Source organism: Anopheles coluzzii, chromosome 3 (genome assembly GCF_943734685.1).
Source record: "Anopheles coluzzii chromosome 3, AcolN3, whole genome shotgun sequence".
Lineage (NCBI taxonomy): Eukaryota > Metazoa > Arthropoda > Insecta > Diptera > Culicidae > Anopheles > Anopheles coluzzii.
Genome location: NC_064671.1, coordinates 89,086,401 through 89,105,965, shown reverse-complemented (window position 1 = coordinate 89,105,965; position 19,565 = coordinate 89,086,401). Strand labels below are relative to the sequence as shown.

The following is a 19,565-nucleotide window of genomic DNA, read 5'->3' as shown; positions in this document are numbered from 1 at the left end:
GTCTGTCGTGATTTATCGCGCTCGCTGCTCGATTCGAGGTGAGAAGTGCGTTCGTGTGTGCGTTTGTGTGTGTGTGTGTGCGATTTGGTTGTGTTTTTGCCGTTGTTGTTGGTGTTACTGTTGTTGGTGTTATTGTTGTTGTTGTTGATTTTGCTCTTTTAGCGCGTGTCCCCCAGCCGTGTGTGTGTGTGTGGGTGTTGGTGTGGCGTGTGCCCTTGTGTGCGTGTGTGTGTGTGTGTTTGTACGTTTTATTGTGGTGCTCAGTGTATTTCCATTTAGATTTTCTTTCTTCCCCCACGGTGGCGTCTCCATTCCGGTCGCCTGACCATCGTTGGTGTTTGTTTTTTTCTTTTTCAATGTTGTATCTAGTTCGAAATGGCAGTGTAATACAATCATGCCGAAATCGCGTAAAAATAATAAAATTGAGCGTCGAAAAAAAATAAAAAATTAAACTAAACTACGCAACAGATCGTGTCAAACGGGTTGGCATGATTCACATTTCACCTCGGCCACGGTTTGGGCCACGGTCTATTTAACACGTGCTGACCACTCCCTGGGTGACATGGCACCGCCGCAAACAGAGGGCCCGTTAGACTGTCCGATCCGGCACCGGAACCGTTTTTTTTCTGCCGGATGTGTGGCGTTGGTGATCGTGGGGGGGAGGTGGTATGTAGCCATCCACCCCACGCGCTTTTATCGCGTGCTTTGCCACGCGGAACTTGGGAAATTATTTTGATTGCGGTAAAATAAAAATTTGGGCTGCTGCTCCGGGCGTTGCTTTTCATTGCAGCTCGGCTTTCGAGCCCGTGGACCCACCGGAATATGTTTGCATTTTGATGAGATCAGGCACGGGTGATCATGTTGGTACCGTTGTAATATATGGCATTACGCGCATTGCACAACGGTGTGTGTTGCCGTCGACCTGCAGGTTCGTTTGCCGCGTTGCATTGCATTTGCGGAGGCGCCAGGAGAGTGAAATTGACTTTCACAAATTAGGTTTCATCTTGATGGCTGCGAAAGCGTTACGTGTGCGGTTGATTTTTGTGAGGTTGCAATCGTACCTGGCGTACCTGAATAATGCATCAGCAGATGACCACAGAAATGCAGATCGTACAATTATTAAATCAACAGTTGCCGCACGTATCAAATGCTGTTTTTTTTTGTGTTTAACAGCACTTGTTGAAGGAAAATCATTAAAAAAGATCATCACGCTTATCATGGGCAGCTTTCACGTGGCGGTTATAAAACAAGAGTGTGTGTATGTGAGTAAGAGGCCGTTAAAGAGAATAAAATATGCTTGCTCTCGGATCTATAAATTATCTCCTTCAAGGTGTAATTGCCACAGCTCTCTCTCTGGCAGCTGCTGCTGGTTTAAGATTAACGACCGAACAACCCGATGCTCGAAGTGGGTTGTTTTTTTTTTAATACGTCCCAACGAGCTAAGCAGCCTCTTGGGCAGAGTTTTGTGCGGTACTTCTTCCTGGTGGTGGATTTAGAATGTTTCTTTTGGATTTTTCGTTTTTATTGTTTGCTTAAATGTTGTGTTTTATTTGTTTGATAAGTTTTAGCTAGACGAAAGAGTGCTGTGGACTTTCCCGTTTTTTTTTCATCATTTCCTCTTTTAAAATTAATCAACAATCGTTTAACGAGTTGTTAAAAATTGAATGAAAAATACCATATGTTGTGACATTTTAGTGACGTTTTAGCTTTTTCAGTGCTTTTCGTTTTTTTTTTTAGACGATGGCGCTATTGCTTAACCGTGTTTTTTAAAGCTTTCAATAGGTTTGAGTCTTGTGGTTTTTGCGTGTTTTTTTTTATGTGTACGACATAATTCTAAAAAGGTTTCCCAAAACGTGTGCTATGTTGCTGTGCGTTTTTAAAAATACCTCTGCTCTACTTTTGATTTTGTGTGCGTGTTTGTTTGTGTGTTTCGGTGTGTGTGTGCGTGTTTGAATCACATATTTAGATGTTTATAGATGGGGCAACAATTCGTTCTAGCGATCATATCGTTCAAGTTATGTGCCTAGAGGTGACAACATGTTGATAGCTTAGGAACAGAGATTAGGATTAAAATTGAAGTTGGTTACAAAATCCAAACGTTTCTCAATTAGCTGTTCAAATTGTTGAGCTTAAAGTACAATTATAGAGCGACTACAGAGAAGATAATAGATGGTCACTAGCTACAAGAGCTCATCAGCCCAAGAAATGCGGGGTTTGTGTTGCGAAATTGGACAGAACGTAACTACCAAATAATTCCTAACATGTGGATATTGACAGAGTGTTGCATAAATCTCTTCAAAGTAATGGGTGTACACCATGATCTATTTTCATCTCAATTTTGTTTGCGACAAAGCGGGATTAGCGGTATGTTTATTTTTAAGCCAAAGCAAGCCAAATACACCCAAAACAGGTCCATCAAGAAACGGATCGTCGTTGCTCATCGAAAACCTTGAAGAGTTGAAGGGGATGGCAGATGAAAATGCCGGTGCCGTATCTCGGCTCTTTCAACCCACATCGCCACATTATTCAATCGCACTCCTGACGACAAACGCGACCCAAAAAAACAAGGTGTCCATGTGTGTGCCTTCCATCATCGGCGCATATGAGCGGTACTACGCTCCTTGTCCCGCTTATTCCCAACCCTTCTGACGTCAATCACAGACGTGACGGAAGTGACGGCCGGGCATCTACCATCGGCGGAAAACGTGATTTTTCCCGCCGATCGTGCGGCGTCCACTTAGGCACAGGATGGAGCTCTCCTGCGAAGCAGGCAAGAACAATCGGTTCTGCCTTGGTTCTGAAGGGTTCCGCTTAATTTGTATGAGCAAAGTCTTGGGGTCGATGCTTACGCGACCCGAAAGGAGATTGGTACGAATAGAGCAGTACACTTGACACACCACCACCTCCAATCGATAGGCGTGCACCATGGAGAGGACCATGTTGTGATGAAAGACGGAAAAAGCTTAATAGAAGCGGTTGGGAGTCAGTCGCGACTATTGTGTCATGTAATGGCAATCGGCAGCGGGTTTGTACTCCGTTATTTATAGTCGGTGAGTTGCTTTGAGGACAAGAGTTAATCTACGATCATGCTGCTACCCAGTACCGCCCTTTCATAATGAAAATGTGACAATCGTGCCGAGGCTTCGCAATATATCCGCCGCAATCGGTGGCGTTATACATTTTATATGACCCATCTACATCAAAGAAGAGAGAGAAGGGACATATCAATGCTTAGAAATGAAGACATTAAATGGTTTTGAAAAGAAAAAAAGTGGGACATATAGCAATATAAATCCCCAGCTCTCGAGGCTGTTGGGTAGGCATTAATGGAAGTATTAATCAATTTTCTGTACATGTTTCTGTACCGCCCCGTAAGTCCAACGTTGCCAACGACGGTGTAACGCAACAGACACTGTCGCGCAATATTTGGTCGCGATTACCTACGCCACCAGGGTTTGGAGCGATTTTTATCGAATTAATGTAATTGCTGCATTTATTTCGATTTACGTAATTGCTTCACGCGCGCTTCGGTGTTGGGCGGGCACACCACATCACCACCAAGAGCGGAAGACACACGTGTGCAGGGAAGCAAATGGCCGGCAAATCTCTATCTCTTTCTCCTCTGTCCTCGCGTGTGAAGTAATTAGGAAAAAGGTTGCGATGGAACGCTCGGTTGGAAAATTCAAATGTCAATCCTCACTAGCGCGCGCACTGCTCTACTAGGACGCAGGAGAGAGAGTAGGGAAACTCTTCTCATCGTCAACATGTCTTGTTGTGGCGCGACACGCCACGAGCATGAGCGATGTCTTGGTTTGGGGCTTTTGGGACAAACCCGTGGGTGCACGGGTAACCGCCGCCCCACACTGGCAACACGACACACAGCCAGGAAGATGGTCGCGATGCGAGGTGTAGTATATTGGCGGTTGGCTTTGCCAAAGCAGGGCGCGCAGTTTGGCCGAACACAGCGCAGCGCGAGAGCGCGTTCTAAAAATACAAATAAATATGGCTCTCGGCTTCTGTGCTTGGCGCGCAACACCACAACCCCCTCCCGAGAGCCGAGAAGCCACCTTCATTATGTACACACCAGCCAGCCAGCCAGCCAACCTTCGTCTCCACCTCGCTCCAAGACAAAATGCGATGCGATCTGTTCCCCCTGTGCCCCCGAAAGATCGAGGAACCAAGACAAGAGTTTTGCTGCAGAGTTGCAACGATCCGTCAGTGAGTGAGGAGCGTTAGATATTTTCACGATGCACACGAAGATGATCGTTATGTAGAAGACACCGTTTGGACATTCTTTCGAGCGGAGCAGGGTTGTAGTACACACGACGCAGCATCGGGAGGTTGGTGGGATTATTTTTAGAAATGTCCCATCGTGAGCGCTCCTCCGGAATGCCCACGGTGACAATCTCAATAGTGTGGTTGGGATGAGTATGGGTATGTGTGTGTGTGAAGATGGTACTCTAGTGATCATTACACACCTCTTCCTCCGAACCTGATGTTCGTATTGGAGGTACTCGATCTTCTGAAGAAAGGAAGAATTGGGGTAAGGGAACGTACAGATCTGTTTTTGCGAAGAATGTGTCTATTTGCAATGTAGATCTGTTGGTGGGTAATGATGTGTCATCATCACCACACAGAGATTGTGTACAATGTTGGTCAATATTGTTTTGAGCTCAGATGATTGCCAAAACCATTAAATATCCATCACGCGGCGACAGTAGATTACGATAATCATCACCACTACCGTGCGTCCTATGTACTGCGCCGAGCAGTATTGATACTGCGAGGCCGGGACGACAACACGCGCTTTTAAATCGGTGTAACCCGCTGTCACACCGGTCATCCTTTGTCTGTTGCCAGCTGAAGGTTGTTTTCGACTATCGATGGGGATGGGCTAATAAATATCGTCGACAAAGTACAATTACAAGGGCGTTGTTGTGTTGTGAAATGGGGCCGACGGATAGCACACATTCTGCCTGTACAAATACAGATTCAGAGAGTTGAATAAACTGGATCGTTTTGAGTGCAGGTGCGATTAATCGACAAATACTACGAACTTCTAGCATCAAACCACATTATCTTGTCAATTACTGGCAGTCACTATGGTGTTAGTAAGTAGGCAAGTAATTCAGACGACTAAATATTGTAAACTTGCTACTAGGTGGTATTTTATACTAGTTATTTTTATCATTTTACAGTCGTAGCCGTTAAATGTTGGCTCTAAGGCATACATTTTTGACTCTAACGCACCTTTTTCCTATTGAATTTAAGCCAACAATGTTTGATCCTTGAAGGAATTATGTTCAATTTAAACAGTATTTCTAGACATTTATGACTGCAGTTTTACATTACAAAATTTTAATTCCTATCCCTAGATGAGGACTGTTAACAACACATTTGTCTGAATGAAGAAGCTTAGATAAATCTTTAGTTGAAGAACATTGTCGTTCGGTAATGATAACAAAATGCAATACAGCATAAGTAGATAAATTTATTAAAACTCGTCGTCTTGTATTGATCGTTATGATGAGTTCTTTTATTCTCCAAATTGACATTTTTAACATTCTCATAATGAATAGCTTGAAATAAATCGCGTGTCATGCCTATCATACGATCCACTTATTTCCACAGTGGTCAAACCTATAACAAGATAAGATTTCTACAAACCACACTCAATAATCAGTTTGAAGTGCGAAAATCAACCTCCTCGCCTCCCAAAACGATGATTGATACGCTACATTCCACGGTTTCAGCTTCAGCACACGTTTGTGCCCGAGATCGTGCCCAACGGATGGCAAGATGGCCGTCACGCTCGCTCGCAATTGGTACGGCGCGCGCGATCGCGATCGTTTTCCCGGGCTCGTCCCCCAATCGCACTCCCGCACACACACACCACCCGACGATCCCGCAAACGGTGGGAGCATCAGAATAAAGGTGGGCGGACAGTGACGTTCTAAAATGGCGACGGGTGTGTGTATTTTTTTTTCTTTACTGAGAGGTAACGAACGGGTCTGTAAAGCAGCGTGTGTATGACAGTGTGTTGGTTCGTTTTATGGATTTTATTTAATCTTCGTTCAAGCGAAACGCGGGAACGCTCACTAGTAGAGGGGTTGGGTTGACAGACGTGTGGGCCCGAGGGGTGGCAGTTTTTAGTGTCCCTCCTCGATTCCCTCGAAAGTGATGGGGCGGATCCTATTTTTGAGATACTTAAGCTCCACACTCTGCGTGCTTGTTGGGTGTTGTCACTGAGGCTTGAGGGGCGTGAGGTTTGTAAGAATAGTACGGCTGTGCGATCAATAATTGTAACGAATGGTCACAGATGGGTGACGGATAAACATGTCATGTTGCTTTAGAGTTGAAAACGTACTCGTAGCCTTCATCGGAAAAGGGGTGCCGTACGAGATATGTAGTGCGATGGCACTTCGAATCAGGAAACGGCCACTGACAACTGTCACAATGGTGAAATGGTGAAGAATCGTTCATGTTTGCATCATGGGCACAGGTCGTCCTATCTTCAACTCCAATGGTCACGAGGTGGCGGTGGTGCAAGAGCTCATGTTTATGTCTGTTCTCTGCTCTTCTTGTCTCTTTTATCTCTCATCGGTGAAAAACATGTTTTTTCAAGTTTTTTTTCTTGTGTTTTACTTTCTTATCTAATGGGTTCATTTACAACACTTACAAGCGTTTTTATTTGCTTGTGGGATGATTTTTTTGCTCTTTATTTTTACTTTCTCTCTTTATTTCACTCACTTTCCTGTGTGTGCGGTATGCGTCGTTTGATGGGTTGTTTTCTTTTGTTGTTGTTTTTATGACTTTTCTTACACTTTAGTTGTCTTTTTTTTCTTTTGTTTTATCTGAATCTTGATTTGGTTGTTCTACAACATTTCCTTTTTTTGTTTTCTATACTTATTATTTTCTTTTACTCATTTTACCGTTTTTTACGAGGTTTGAAAACTAATCGAAACGTTTTCGTTGATGTTGCTGTTGTTTGGCGTGTTTGGCAAATATAAAGTGTTTTGTTGTTGTTGTTGTTGTTGATGTTGTTGTTGCTGTTGCTGTTAACTGTTTTACTTTTTCTTGTTGTTGCTCTTGGTTGCAGTGTACTTGGTTGCGAAAGAGAAGCTATTGAACCACTGTTTAATACATCTTTTCCCTTTTCCTTCTCTGTTTCTTTCACCGATCGGTCTCCGCTCGACCTACAGAGTGCCACCGTCTTACATTTACGGCACACCGTACCTAGGCACGGCGGGCGGTTCGACCGGAGCTGGCGCAACCGCCTCCGGACTGGTGCCGATCCCTGCCACCCAGCTGTCGCACGCAGCCGCCATCGCGGCCGCCACTAGTCAATTCTACGAGTACCAGGTAAGCAACCGACGGGGCCGAGCGCACTGAGCCGCACACGAGCCGTCAGAGTGGATGCAGTAATAATAATTCGCCGATTTTCTTTCCAATTGTGTCGCAACAGAATGCGGTAGCAGCAGCCGCCGCCGCACCGTATCCGGGCCAGTACAGTACAGGGTTCGATGCGTATCCCTATGGATCCGGTGCCTCAGGTAAGGCATTAACGCGAAAGGGTACTATCTAAGATCTTCAACTAATCTGTTTTGTGTGTGTGTTTTTGTTTTCACAGCTGCCGGAGCTGCGGCTGCCGCCGCCCAGTACATGGCCGGACCGTACACGTACGCCACGCTGCCGCAAGCAGGAGCTGCCGCCGCCGCCGCTGCTGCCGCGGCGGGTGCATTTCCCGGCCTGTCGCCCTATCAGAACGCGACCGGTGCTTCGCTCCAGGAGGCTAGACTGCAATAATATTTACTACCGCAAGCGCTGATGCTGTCGCTGCTCGGCGATGGCGTCGGTGGCGTCAACGAGAAGCGCTCGTAACTCGCGACGAATGCGCGCCTTCAGCTGCGCCAACGCAGCGAGGAGTTGGAAGCTGGTTTAGTTTGTAGTGTCCGCTGCCTAGCCAAAAAAAACATAAAAAAGAAAAGTTGGAAAAAAGAAATAGGAAGAAAACAACAGCCCAAACCACCAACCAATTACACAAAACACTACTAAACAGCGCATGGTTGGGGCGTACATTTTAGTTTGCCCTTCGGAGGTGTGTAGTGTTTTAAACTCTATTAAACTAACAGCTAACCAAACCGGAAGCGTTACGTAACGTTGCGTTACGTGAAATGCAAACAGTAAGCGATAGGTAATAAAGAACTCAGCAAAGCAAAGTAACGGAATCAAGCCGGATCAATCAATCACCAATCAATCGTTCTCCAATATTCATCTCTTTAATTAAAGAAAAAAGAAACAGCCTCATAAAACACAAATACACCCCTCTATGAGCGCATATAATTGCCAATTCGCACATATTTCAAGCACACATCTTGTAGCGGGCGCCTGAAATGGAAGAGCTTATTTTCCCTCTGCGGCGGTGCCAGTCAGCGTCAGAATCTGTAAACACACACATCAAGCAAAGGCCAGCGTGCGAAAGTGCGCCCCAGGCAGCAGGCATTCAGGCATATAAAGAAATTTACTCTATTTATTATACAACTAGTTTTTAACGTACTGTAGAAAAGCCGAACTAGACCGATAGTAGTAACCTTGCATGAGGAACTTGCCGCAGAACATTGTGGGCGGGAGACACATTATTTACTTAACAAATACTTTTAGCGGATAAGCAATAAACAGTGTGGGACAAAACTGTTGGAGAAGCAAAACAAAATGAAGAACAATACGACAGCATAACTCTACGAAAGCTCAATTCTTGTTTCGTGTCTTCGTCCTTCGTATGGCGGGCTTATGTATCGAAGATTTGAACGGTGTAAAAAAAGAAGCAATGTTGCAATGTTGGACAGATGAAAACAATCCCAGTTTACGGTTCACAGTCATAACGTGGTGCCCCCGCCGTAGTCCTCTCAACCGAATCCCGTGGACTGATTTTTGCAATAATTGTTTATCGGATATAGTTGTTGGATAGTGGGGAAGAGGGGATGTGTAGGAATCAGACTTTTTGAATGCAAATGCAATATCCTCTAGGATGTGGCTGCTATTACGATGTAGAGCAAAACACGCAAGCAATACCACAAAATGATGTAGCGTCGTCTTATCCCCACCGAGGTAGTGAGAGTGAGAGAGAGAGCAGAAAAAGCGATTAGCGAAAAACAGAAAGGAACAGATTTCAGAACACTAGAAGTGGCAGCATCAATTGGTTTCACATTTGCACATTAGTGAGTCGGATCGATGCGTACGTTCGCAAGCAATACTACGAACAAAAACAAAAAGCGAACAAAGCTCGATCTTTGCCTATCATTTTTCCGTTTCCGTTGTTTCCGTTTTTCGCGGTTTTCGCGCGTGTAACATGAAGAGTGGGGGGGAAGGACAGAAGACAGATGCATACAGAGAAGAATGAAATTCTAGTCAAATGTGTGTGCGTGTGAAATTATGTGCGTATGTATGTGCTTTTGTATCGTATGGTTTTGTTGTGTTTTGGCTTTCTCTCGTGAAATTGGGAGATTAATTTATTTTGTCCTGTTTTGTTTGGGTTGTTTTGCGCATTGAAATGCGCATCCACTGTTGTGTTGTGCTCTATTTGGACTACTCTTGTTTCGATGCTGTACTATCTCTTTCGCAGTTGATTTTGTTAGTACATTAGCTTCTCTTTCTTTGTCTGTTTTTTGTGAAATTTATTATGATTTTTTGCTTTCTTGCTTCAATTTGCATGTTTTTCATGTCTTTTTTTTCTCTCTTCTACAAAATCCTTCATTTTTGCACATTTACGTGTACTGGGTAGAGTACGTACGGCCACCAAATCGAAACCTCAAAACCGCCGATCTAAAAGTTAACCTTTATATACACCAAAACAAAGAAAGTTAGTGTTCGTGTCACTACCCCGAGTCAAGCAAGATTTTAGTAGCAGCAACAGAGGAGTTTTGGAATATTTGGAAGAATCGCAACAAAAAGGAGTCAAAATTTAGCAGCACAGTGCGCACAAGTGTGGATAGTTGGAGTGAAATTGTGCCTTTCAAAACAGAAGAAGAAACAAAAACACATAACAACCCCAGCACCCCAAAAAGCGAAGCTGTAACAGTAACAACACCGAGCACATGAAACGAAACACAAACAATACAGAAACACACACTAAAACACTAACATGGTATCACGCTGCTGGAGGAGACGCGATGCGCTTTGCTGCTTGAAAGGAATGCAACCGAGGGCTTTTGAAAGCGGATAGGGAGACACGGTTGTTGCTCAGACAGTCAGTCAGTCAGCAGCCCAGGAACGTTGCGCGGTGGAACAAATTCGGTGACAATACCCAAACAGACCCACCAGCACCCATCCACCACCAGCTCCCCAACTTTGACGGTAGATTTCGGACGTAGATTTCATGCCAGTTAGCTCCCAATTTTTGTATCAGGCACACTAAAACACCACTAAATTCGTTAACAAAACGAAAAAGGGTATATGAGGTCCGGCTGCGGAGTAAAGAAATATGCCAATCTTAGGTGAGACTTATCGAAATCACGATTCTAATGCGCTGCGGGTGAAAAAAAAAAGAAAATGTACTTAAAATCGCACCCGCAAACGGCGTTACCCTTATTCGTGTGGAAAGAGCTGCAAAAGAATTGCGTGCTAAAAATTGTGTAAAAAAGTGTAGTGGTTGAACGTAGAAAACGACAAAAGCAAAGGGGAACCCCCTCGTAGTAAGACCACTTTTTGGGGAGGGGGAGGGGGCGATGTTTTTGAACTGCGCAGTAAATTTGATGCATTGACCAAACGGCAACGAGTTAGAGGTGGTGGAGCGCAGTGTGGAGAGCACATCTTCTTTTTTGAAATAAAAGCATCGTGTAAAAATGTTAAAAACTCCCCGGGGAATGGGGGAGGGGCTGGAAGGAGCTCTGTTCACGGCAACCAAAGGATAGAGGGATTAGGGGATAGGGGAATCGAAAAAGGGATAGGAGAGGCAGTACGAGAAGCGCCGTGATTGTAGATGTTAAGTTTAAATTATTTATACACGACGAGTGGCGAGCGACGACCAGTGGCGGCACAGTTGGCATTATAGGCATATAAGCAATCCGATACACGTTTAATAAGAATCTCACACGCAATTCAATGCCTGCATTGGGAGGCCAGGAAACTTTAGGATTAGGAGAATGGCCGTGGACCAGGGATACGGGGATCAGAATCAACCGGCACTCCTCGGTGTAAAGCCCCCGGAAGATCCGGAAGGTTTTTTTGTCTGGTGTGATCGTTCGATCGTTGCTCTCTGGTGCTCGTGTAAACCAAACCGATCGATCGGGACAGGGGTCGAATTGGGGTAACAATTAACGGTTTACGGTAAGCATATTTTAAACTGTCGGTTATTAACAACACTATTAATTCAACAAGTTCTACCAGCTGTGCAAGCCGAAAGGAGCAGCGAAAGAACAAAAACATGAAAAAAAGCAAATAACAAACAAATCACAAGTAATTGATTTACACCCCCAAAAAAAAAGTACCCTTACACACGCATATTCGCATAAGAAATGGTGGAAGGATCGAACAGATAAGCAACACAAAAAAAAGTTAAAAGAAAATAAGGAAAAGATAATAAAAGAACAAAAAAAAAAACATGATCGATAAGATGATTAAGTACTAACCAACCGGCCACTGGGCTCCACAGATATCATAAAAAAAAACAACAACAAGACATCAGCATAGTTTAGGAGGGAGGGAATATAACAAAAAAAAGGCGCGAGAAAGGATACTATACAGATTAGAAGCTCTACATATACATAAAAAATATATATATTTAAAAAATATAAAAAATATTGAATAAAACTCTAGCGGTGTTTGAATCCTTTGCTTTGGAACGAAAGAAACTCAGCACAAAATACGAGAATCCATGTAAGAACAACCAACTACCTTAAAAAATCGAATCTTTTGCACCCAGCTCAAAGCAGAAACTACAGGTTAACATGATGACCCTACATTAGACCACACCAGATAGTCCACGAGACACGCATCGAATGCTTCTAGCCGTACCCGATCTACAAGGAGAAAAACACAACAACCAAAAAACGAGGGCGGAAACATTGCAACCTGGCATGATGGCGAGAGCGATTAGACAAGGTAAGGCGAGACTGGGCGACCACCTACCGGGGGTAGAGGTCAGCGGAAGTGACCTACGGCAACTGGCAGCAGGCCCGCGTGTATTATTCGTGATTTATTTTCATCCGTTTCGTTCCGGCAGGTAGAAGATGATGCGACGGACTACCCTTCGCCAACCTGCATTGTTGGCTTTTGATCGTTAGTGCCGTGTTGGGACGAGGATGCTGGACGAAGCTGTGTCCGTGCAACGCTATAAAATGGACGTGACTTGCCCGGAGCGATGCTCAGTCGTGCGTGGTGCTTGGAAGGGACGGTCAAACTTGGTGCGAAGGATGCATTTGCTGGTGATTATTTCCGTCCTATGCTGCTCTCAGTTCGGGGCGAGCTATGTGATCGTGGATCGTGACCGTGGTAAGCATTGAAAAGGAAAAGCGTTCTGTGCAGTGGAAAGGTAATAAGGCTACTTTCGTTTCGTTCGACAGATTCATCCAACACCGATCCGCAGCTCGTTGGATTAGGATCGTACGCTGATCATGGTGTGCCACCAGCGCACTCTCCTGCCGGGATCCTTTCGAACGTACCGATCGATCCGTACGCGAAGAAGCTGCTCCAACTGTACTATCTGGTGCAGGTGATGCGGTCCTACCATCGCCCGGCCTACCAGGAGCCAACGACCATCCTGAGCAATCTGATCGACCGGCTCACGAAGGAAGATCTGCGCGACGAGCTGGAACGGTTGCTGTCCGGTGTCGACGGGTTCGAGGAGGTGTTTAACATTGGCGAGTATGCGGCCCGGGATCCGATCAAGGAGCAGCTGGCAAACGATTTTCGCTTGCTGTTTCCGCTCGTCGTTAAAACGCTGACGGGGTTGCGCGAGAGCGGCCATATGGGTAATGACGTGACGGCGATGGAGGACACGCTGCAGGGTAAGCTGCGGGACGCATTTAACGATTTTCGCGGATTGCTGGTGCGCGTCGTGCAGTCGGAAAGTGAAGTGTTGAACGAGATTGAAGAGCTGCAGGAGACAACATACAACAAGCCGAGTGGTGGTAACGATGTGAACTGGAATGTGGACGAGAAGCGATCGGAAGCCGTCCCAAGCGCGGTAGAAATAGTGTACGTGACAGAGCAGCCAGTCGCCTCGGATAAGGCTGTGGTGAATGATTACGATTTAGAGGTGGAGTCGGCGGCAGCGAGTACGGAACGCGCGAGAGTGGAGCTGAAGACCGATCCAGCAATTGATATTCGTATGCAGAATGGAAACGATCTTACATTTCTACCGGATGGGCGCTCTGTTAAGTATGAGCTTAGTTCGGGACCGAATCTGCTGTCGCAGGAGCCTGATTCGGACGAGGATGAGGACGACGAAACGGAGGTGATCATACTAACGGAGGACGCCAACATGCAGCACAACGCGAACGGGAACGATAAAGGTAAGCTTTGAGCGAACGGTTGGATGGTTACTCTTCTGACAGCTAGAGGGCGCACCAATCGGGAAGATGATTTTTACGAAGCGATGGCGATTGTTCCATACAATGATGAGAAGATCGGGTTAATTGCTACCAGCAATATTTATGTTCTATTTTTTTTTATTTACACCTAACCCAGAAGAAAGTGAACAAGTAAAATTTCCCAAAAAATAGAAAGTGTATTAACAACCCTTTTTTTTTGTTTTGCATCGTTTTGTGCAGGTAGCAGCAGCAGCCCGATGGCCGTGATGGTAAAGGACCCGGAAATGGCCGCCCTGATACCGCACATTGTCGAGCAACTGCGCCTGGAGAACGTTACGCCCGAGGAAAGGGATGCGCTGGCGGAAATTTTCGACGACCTGTGGCCCTTGATGGTGGCGGAGGCTGATCGTTTGCGCACGGAACCGTAGGCCGTACAGCAGTACCGTTTTACTGCTGTTTTGCCTCGGTCGGAATCCTTTTTTCGCTTTGTGTTTTTTCCCGGAATGGCATCAAAAGAAGTCGTTTACCTGCCAGCGTGTGCAGCATTCGTTTCCGTCCGCCATCGATCCAGTGCCAGTTGCTGCTGTGAGGTGGAAGAGAAAGGATCGTTGCATTGTTTTAAGCTGAAAAGAAAATGAAAGTACTGCTGGGCGTATTGTTCTGTACGGTTCTGATGGTGTTAACCGGAAGCCGGCCATTGTTTGCTCGAAAATGTAAGTAAAAAGCACGAGGAAGTGTGTTGGAACGTTCGAGATTAAACTATTTTGTTTATGTGCGTTGCCTTTTGTATCCTACGACGAAACAGTGTCCCTGGATTGGGTCCGTAACCCCTGGACGGATGCTTCCTACCGCGAGCGGCTGCAGAGCTGGGGCCTTTATCCGAAAGTGTTCCGGTACGGTACAACGAACCATCATGCGGCGATCATGGAGCGTAAACGTGCGGAGCTAAGCTGGCTGAAGCGATTGGTGCGCGAGGATGAGCGAATGGGAGGCAACGACGTGCGGCAGGCGAGCCTGGTGTCAGACGAAAGCATGGAGCGCGATCGTCAGTATGAGAAATTTAAGGACCAACTCTTTCAGAAGATGGAACAAGATGCGCTGGCAGTGTTGTGGCAGTATCGTTGAGCCGTGCCCTCGGCTGATAGACATTGTACAAAGGAAATGAATGGGGAGCTATGTGTGTAGTTCAATTTGGAATGAATAATTTAATTAGTAAATACGATGCTTTAAAGGTGAGAAGAGTCACCGTTGATCAATTTATATGCTGTAGTTTGTATGAAAATAAAATATATATCTGATAAAACATGAACATAGTTTCAAAAGGTTTTTTATTGAAAAGGCACAATTACTCGATTTAGACTAGACGGCACTTCTCCTTCTGCTAAATTACATTCACCGGTTCGCTCACAAGCAGATCAGATGCATCTTCCGGATATGTTGTGCTCCGGATATGTCCCAATCCTGGTGCTTCACAAATTGGCCTGGAACTATGTGTCGAGAAGTACGCGGTGATCACCTTCACGAGAAGGCGAGTATCCCTTCGATATGATTACGCACTAGACGGCTCCATACTTGAGCGTAAAAGCGGTCCCAGGGATCTTGGAGTGCTCCTTGATGCGAAGTTGAGCTTCCATGGCCAGTTTGACGACGTCGTAACTAAGAGGAATCAGCTGCTAGGCCTGCTTAAGCATCTTGCGCGTGATATAAACGATCCTACCTCGTGTAAGATGTTGTACTGTTCGTTGGTACGATCGGTAGTGGAGTACGCGTCTGTTGTATGGTGGCCAATGTGAACAAGAAATAAATAAACTAATAAATCAAAGATTTCAGACCACCTTCCAAAAAAATCAATCTTAAATACCAATGAGTGATTTTACTCGTTATGAGGAGTATTTGTTGAGTATTCAGATTTGTACGTTTTGCGAAAAACTCGTTATAAGGGTTACTCGTTGTGAGGGGTTCCACTGTATTAAAGTATATGCCACCGGTATGGCGCTCCGTCTTTTTTACATCATTCAAACCGATTCTCTCGCCCTCTTCGTCATCTTCGTTTCATGTCGTGTCGTAATCAGCGATTCGTAGTAATCAGCCAAGGTTGCTACATGCCCTTGTTGGCCGGAACCTTGAACAATGGGTTCTTAAATATAGTTTTCTTGTGGTGGAACTGTATTGAATGATATTTAGTATTTTTTTGTTAACTAATTATTGCTAGTTGAAAAGTTTCAATTACGAAACATCAACATAAATAAATTAATAAAAGAAGCACAACAAAATTATACAATTTGCACACAAATAACACTTATAGTTTATTCGACAGCGATCGCATTGCACTTAATGTTTCGAAGGATGAGTTTTTACAACATTCATAACACCTAATAATAAAAGCCTTACACTAACCTTACCTAACCTTAACCTTAACCACTAACGCTAACGTTTCTGTACGATTTGTTTGAATTTTAATGCTGCTGCACTGGCGAACCCACACGATATGCTCCACACATCTTTTGCAGATTCGCTCCCATCGCACTCAACAGGCATCGATCACTGATCCTTTCACTGATGAAGACATCAATCGATATCTACCGCGAGGCTAGTAATCCTCATAGCTGCTGTGAAGCGTCGCCGAAGGTTTCATTCGGTGGGCAAGATGGTGTTGCTGTTGCTTTTGCCGCCGCTGCTGTGCTGCTCTGTGCCGGGCCGCCAACAGCAACAGTTCGTTGAAGGAAGGATTCTCGAAATCTTGCATGCTCGTTCGCAACAGCCCGTTAACGAGATGCCCATCATCATCCTCTTCATATTCTTCGGTATCATCATCATCATCATCGTCGTCATCATCATCTCCGAGCACACCCATGTAGTCGGGTTCGTCGTCTAAGTACTCGGATGAATCCTCACCAAGCGCTGCAGTGTCGTCGTCCTCTTCATCGTCTTCCTCCTCCAGGCTGGGATTTCCAATCTGTGCCTGAATGGCGGCCAAAATCTTTGCCTCCATCTCGCGGTCCTCCTCCTCGTCCTCCTCCTCGTGCACCTCCTCCTTCGCCTTCTGTTTTGTGGGCGATTGTTTGGGTTTGGCGATCGCACGTTTGTAGCGTGGCAGTTCGATTGTGACGCGAATCGAATCGCTAGACAGTTGCTTCGTACGCACATCGGCACTTCTTAGCCGGGGTTGATTTCGGCGTGCTTGGGTGGCCTTGCGTTTGCTGGCACTGGTGAGCTTCGTTTGGCGTTGGTAGTACTTTTGCACGATCGTGGCAGCCATGTGCAGCACTCGCTGTGAGGGAGCTTCCCGGGAGGCGGAAGTTGCAGGCGCGCGAATGGAGTTGCGTTGAGGATCGTTGGTTTTGGGATTTGTCGTTTGGCGTATTTCGGGTGAGGCTAGCAGTGCGGTAAGAATTGCATTGCGAGGCTGGCCCCGATACCGGTGGGACTCTTCAACGACCAGCTCCCAAATGCTGCCGTAGATGTGCTCGAACGCGTCCTGCTCGAGGGATGACAGAGCGTTTGCCTTCATGAAGCTGATAACCATGGGAAGTAGCCGAAGCACTTCCAGCTCATCGAAGGTATCCATTGTTAGTTCTGTTGGTGATAAGAACAATTTACTATTAGATAATCGCTCTAGAAGACTTCGATTCATTGCGTATTGATCTTTGTTTAATGATCTTTACCTTTAGCGTCACGAATAACTCCTTCCGCTACAAGCCGTGTCCGAAATTCGTTTAAAACCTGCAACGTTGCTGTATCGGTGGATGCAGTGTGATCTATTAGTAAAGAGTTGAAAATGATTTTCGTTAGAAATTGTGTAAGAAGATGAGCACATTTCTTAGAGAGAAACGCTTCCGGACCTGCTTGTTATGCACTTCCGATTCTCATATCATCTCCAAGAACGTACCTATTGCATAGCTGGAGACGTTTGTAGGCACTAGCATCAAACACACCACCATGACGATCCTCGAATACACAGTTGATAGCACCATTGTCTTTCGTTTGATAATAGTTCCGCAATTCGCAAATATACTCAAATTCACTGGCTTATTGTCACGTAACGCTTGATCGTGCTTTAGAATTGCCTCATCGTTTCACTGCACTCACTCGCTGGTTGGTTCGTTGTTGGATGAAATCTCAAGTGCAACTGATAGTGACAGACCGGTGCACAACCAGTCTTAAATATCCGTGTCGAGATCGATTTGCTACCCATTCGCCCATTTCAACCTGTCGTTCGTGCCCCTCGCTCCGTTTCACCGCACTAATTGAGGAGCCACAAACGGTGCAGGATGTCTCCCGTGCCTCGTGCTGTCTCGCTGTCCCGCATTCGTCCTTGTGCTGTGATCCTTGCTCTCTTTCATTCCTTCGTGCTGCTCGGTGCTACGTGCTTGATCCGCGCTTGAGGTAGTCGTCAACGTTGTCGTCGTCGTCGTCGTCGTCGTCTCCACTACGCTCTAGGGGCTGTCCACAGTCTGCCCCCGGAGGTATCGGCCTCTGTGTTGCGGATGGATGTGTGTCTGCGCGTCTGCAGCCGTACGGACATGACCGTCCCCGGAAATGGACGGGGCGCCGGGCTCGTGTTCGCTGCGATACGGAGAAAGAGAGCGAGCGAGAGTAACACGGCGAGCGCACTTCCTGTGCAAAGGAACATGTCGCACCCTTTTTTTTTGTTGTTGTTGCTTTGGTGTGTTTTTTGTTGAGTGGTTTGCTTTAAGCCATAGCAAAAGCTTTGGGTTTTTTGTTTATGGTTAACGAAACCATTAATTATGGCACCGATCAGGATCGGTTTGTGGAATGTTTGATTAGTTTGGGCCGGTGCAGGATTGCGTTGCGCTTGTGACACTGTGCTAATGGCGCTAAAAGGCTTTTGTGCCGGGCGAATGGCGTCAAACAGTCAGTCAGTCAGTCAGTCAGTCCGTCGCAACGGTGGTACGAAGTGAAAGGGGTAGCAGAGATAAACAAACACCCATATGGTGTGATGGGTGATCGTCGGGACGCATCAGTGCGGGATGGCATTTTCCCAAAAGGAAGCACATCATTAAACGATAAGAGTGATCGTTTGATGCTTATTCGAAATTTGAAATGGTGGATGTCTAGCGTTTCAACGGTTGAACGGGTTTTTAACGGAATATTTTGTCTTGCGTCATTTAACTTTGATAGCAGAAGACTGTTAAATGACAGCCTATTTTACAGTGGGTTAAATACAATTGTATTAAATAAGTGTGTTGGTATTATATTTATATTATAAATATAAGGATATAAGGATATAAGGAAAGGATAAATGTATCCTTTCGACATTTGTCTGTTAAAAGTCAGGACAGCGTCGGCATGAACATATTTTGATCGTACAACTTCTACAAGACCTCCAATTCTGACTACTTTATCATTCCGGTGCGGATCATTATAGTACTTGTTGTTTAGGAAAGGTTTAGTTTTATCATTCAAAAATAATGATAATTAAAATAATGAAAATAAGATAACAAGATCACTGATATCATCCATTTTTAAGATAAATAATTAAATACTGGCTGATTCTAATGTCATATAGCTCACTTTTCACAATCTCGGGAGCATTATCAATTGATGTTTTGCACATAAAAAACTTTAATTTGTTAAATTTGAAGATTTTTTAAATTTGAAGAGGACATTTTAATTCGTGTATTTCTGTATCCCATCCCGAAATATCTTTAATAAATTATTAAGTAGAATTACATGCGTAGTTGAGTAAATAAAAAAAAGAATGTTGTTATTATGTTTATAGGATTAGAAATTATGCTTATTTAATGTTTAAATTTGATTCATTCAATGCAATATTCCAATAAGTAAAGTCGGAATGTCAAAGAATGATGTATTTTTTACAATACCTGCCAAACAATTACATATAGAAAGGATGGTTGTAGACAAAAAAACCCTTAAAGCCATTTTTATTAAAGTGGCACACTTGAACTAATGCGAAAGTAGTAAACCCTCTACAGACGTGCTTAATTATTAAGGCTACGGCAGACGCGGAGACGTAATTAGTGTCAATAGCAAAAACGAAAGTTTATACCCGGT

At 45.0% G+C, this 19,565-nt stretch overlaps 1 protein-coding gene across 3 annotated transcripts in view; it reads left to right on the top strand.

The window, feature by feature from the left end:
- Window positions 1–8,787, top strand: part of LOC120956303 (RNA-binding protein 24-B-like) — a 48,194-nt gene extending 39,407 nt beyond the window's left edge. For all 3 annotated transcript variants that reach the window (XM_049610689.1, XM_049610690.1, XM_049610691.1), the window contains exons 6-8: window positions 7,203–7,362; window positions 7,466–7,553; window positions 7,631–8,787. In XM_049610689.1, coding sequence (XP_049466646.1) covers window positions 7,203–7,362; window positions 7,466–7,553; window positions 7,631–7,806 — 424 coding nt within the window. In that variant the 3' untranslated portion in view covers window positions 7,807–8,787. The remainder of the gene's footprint in view (window positions 1–7,202; window positions 7,363–7,465; window positions 7,554–7,630) is intronic.
- The last annotated feature ends 10,778 nt before the right edge of the window (window positions 8,788–19,565 follow it).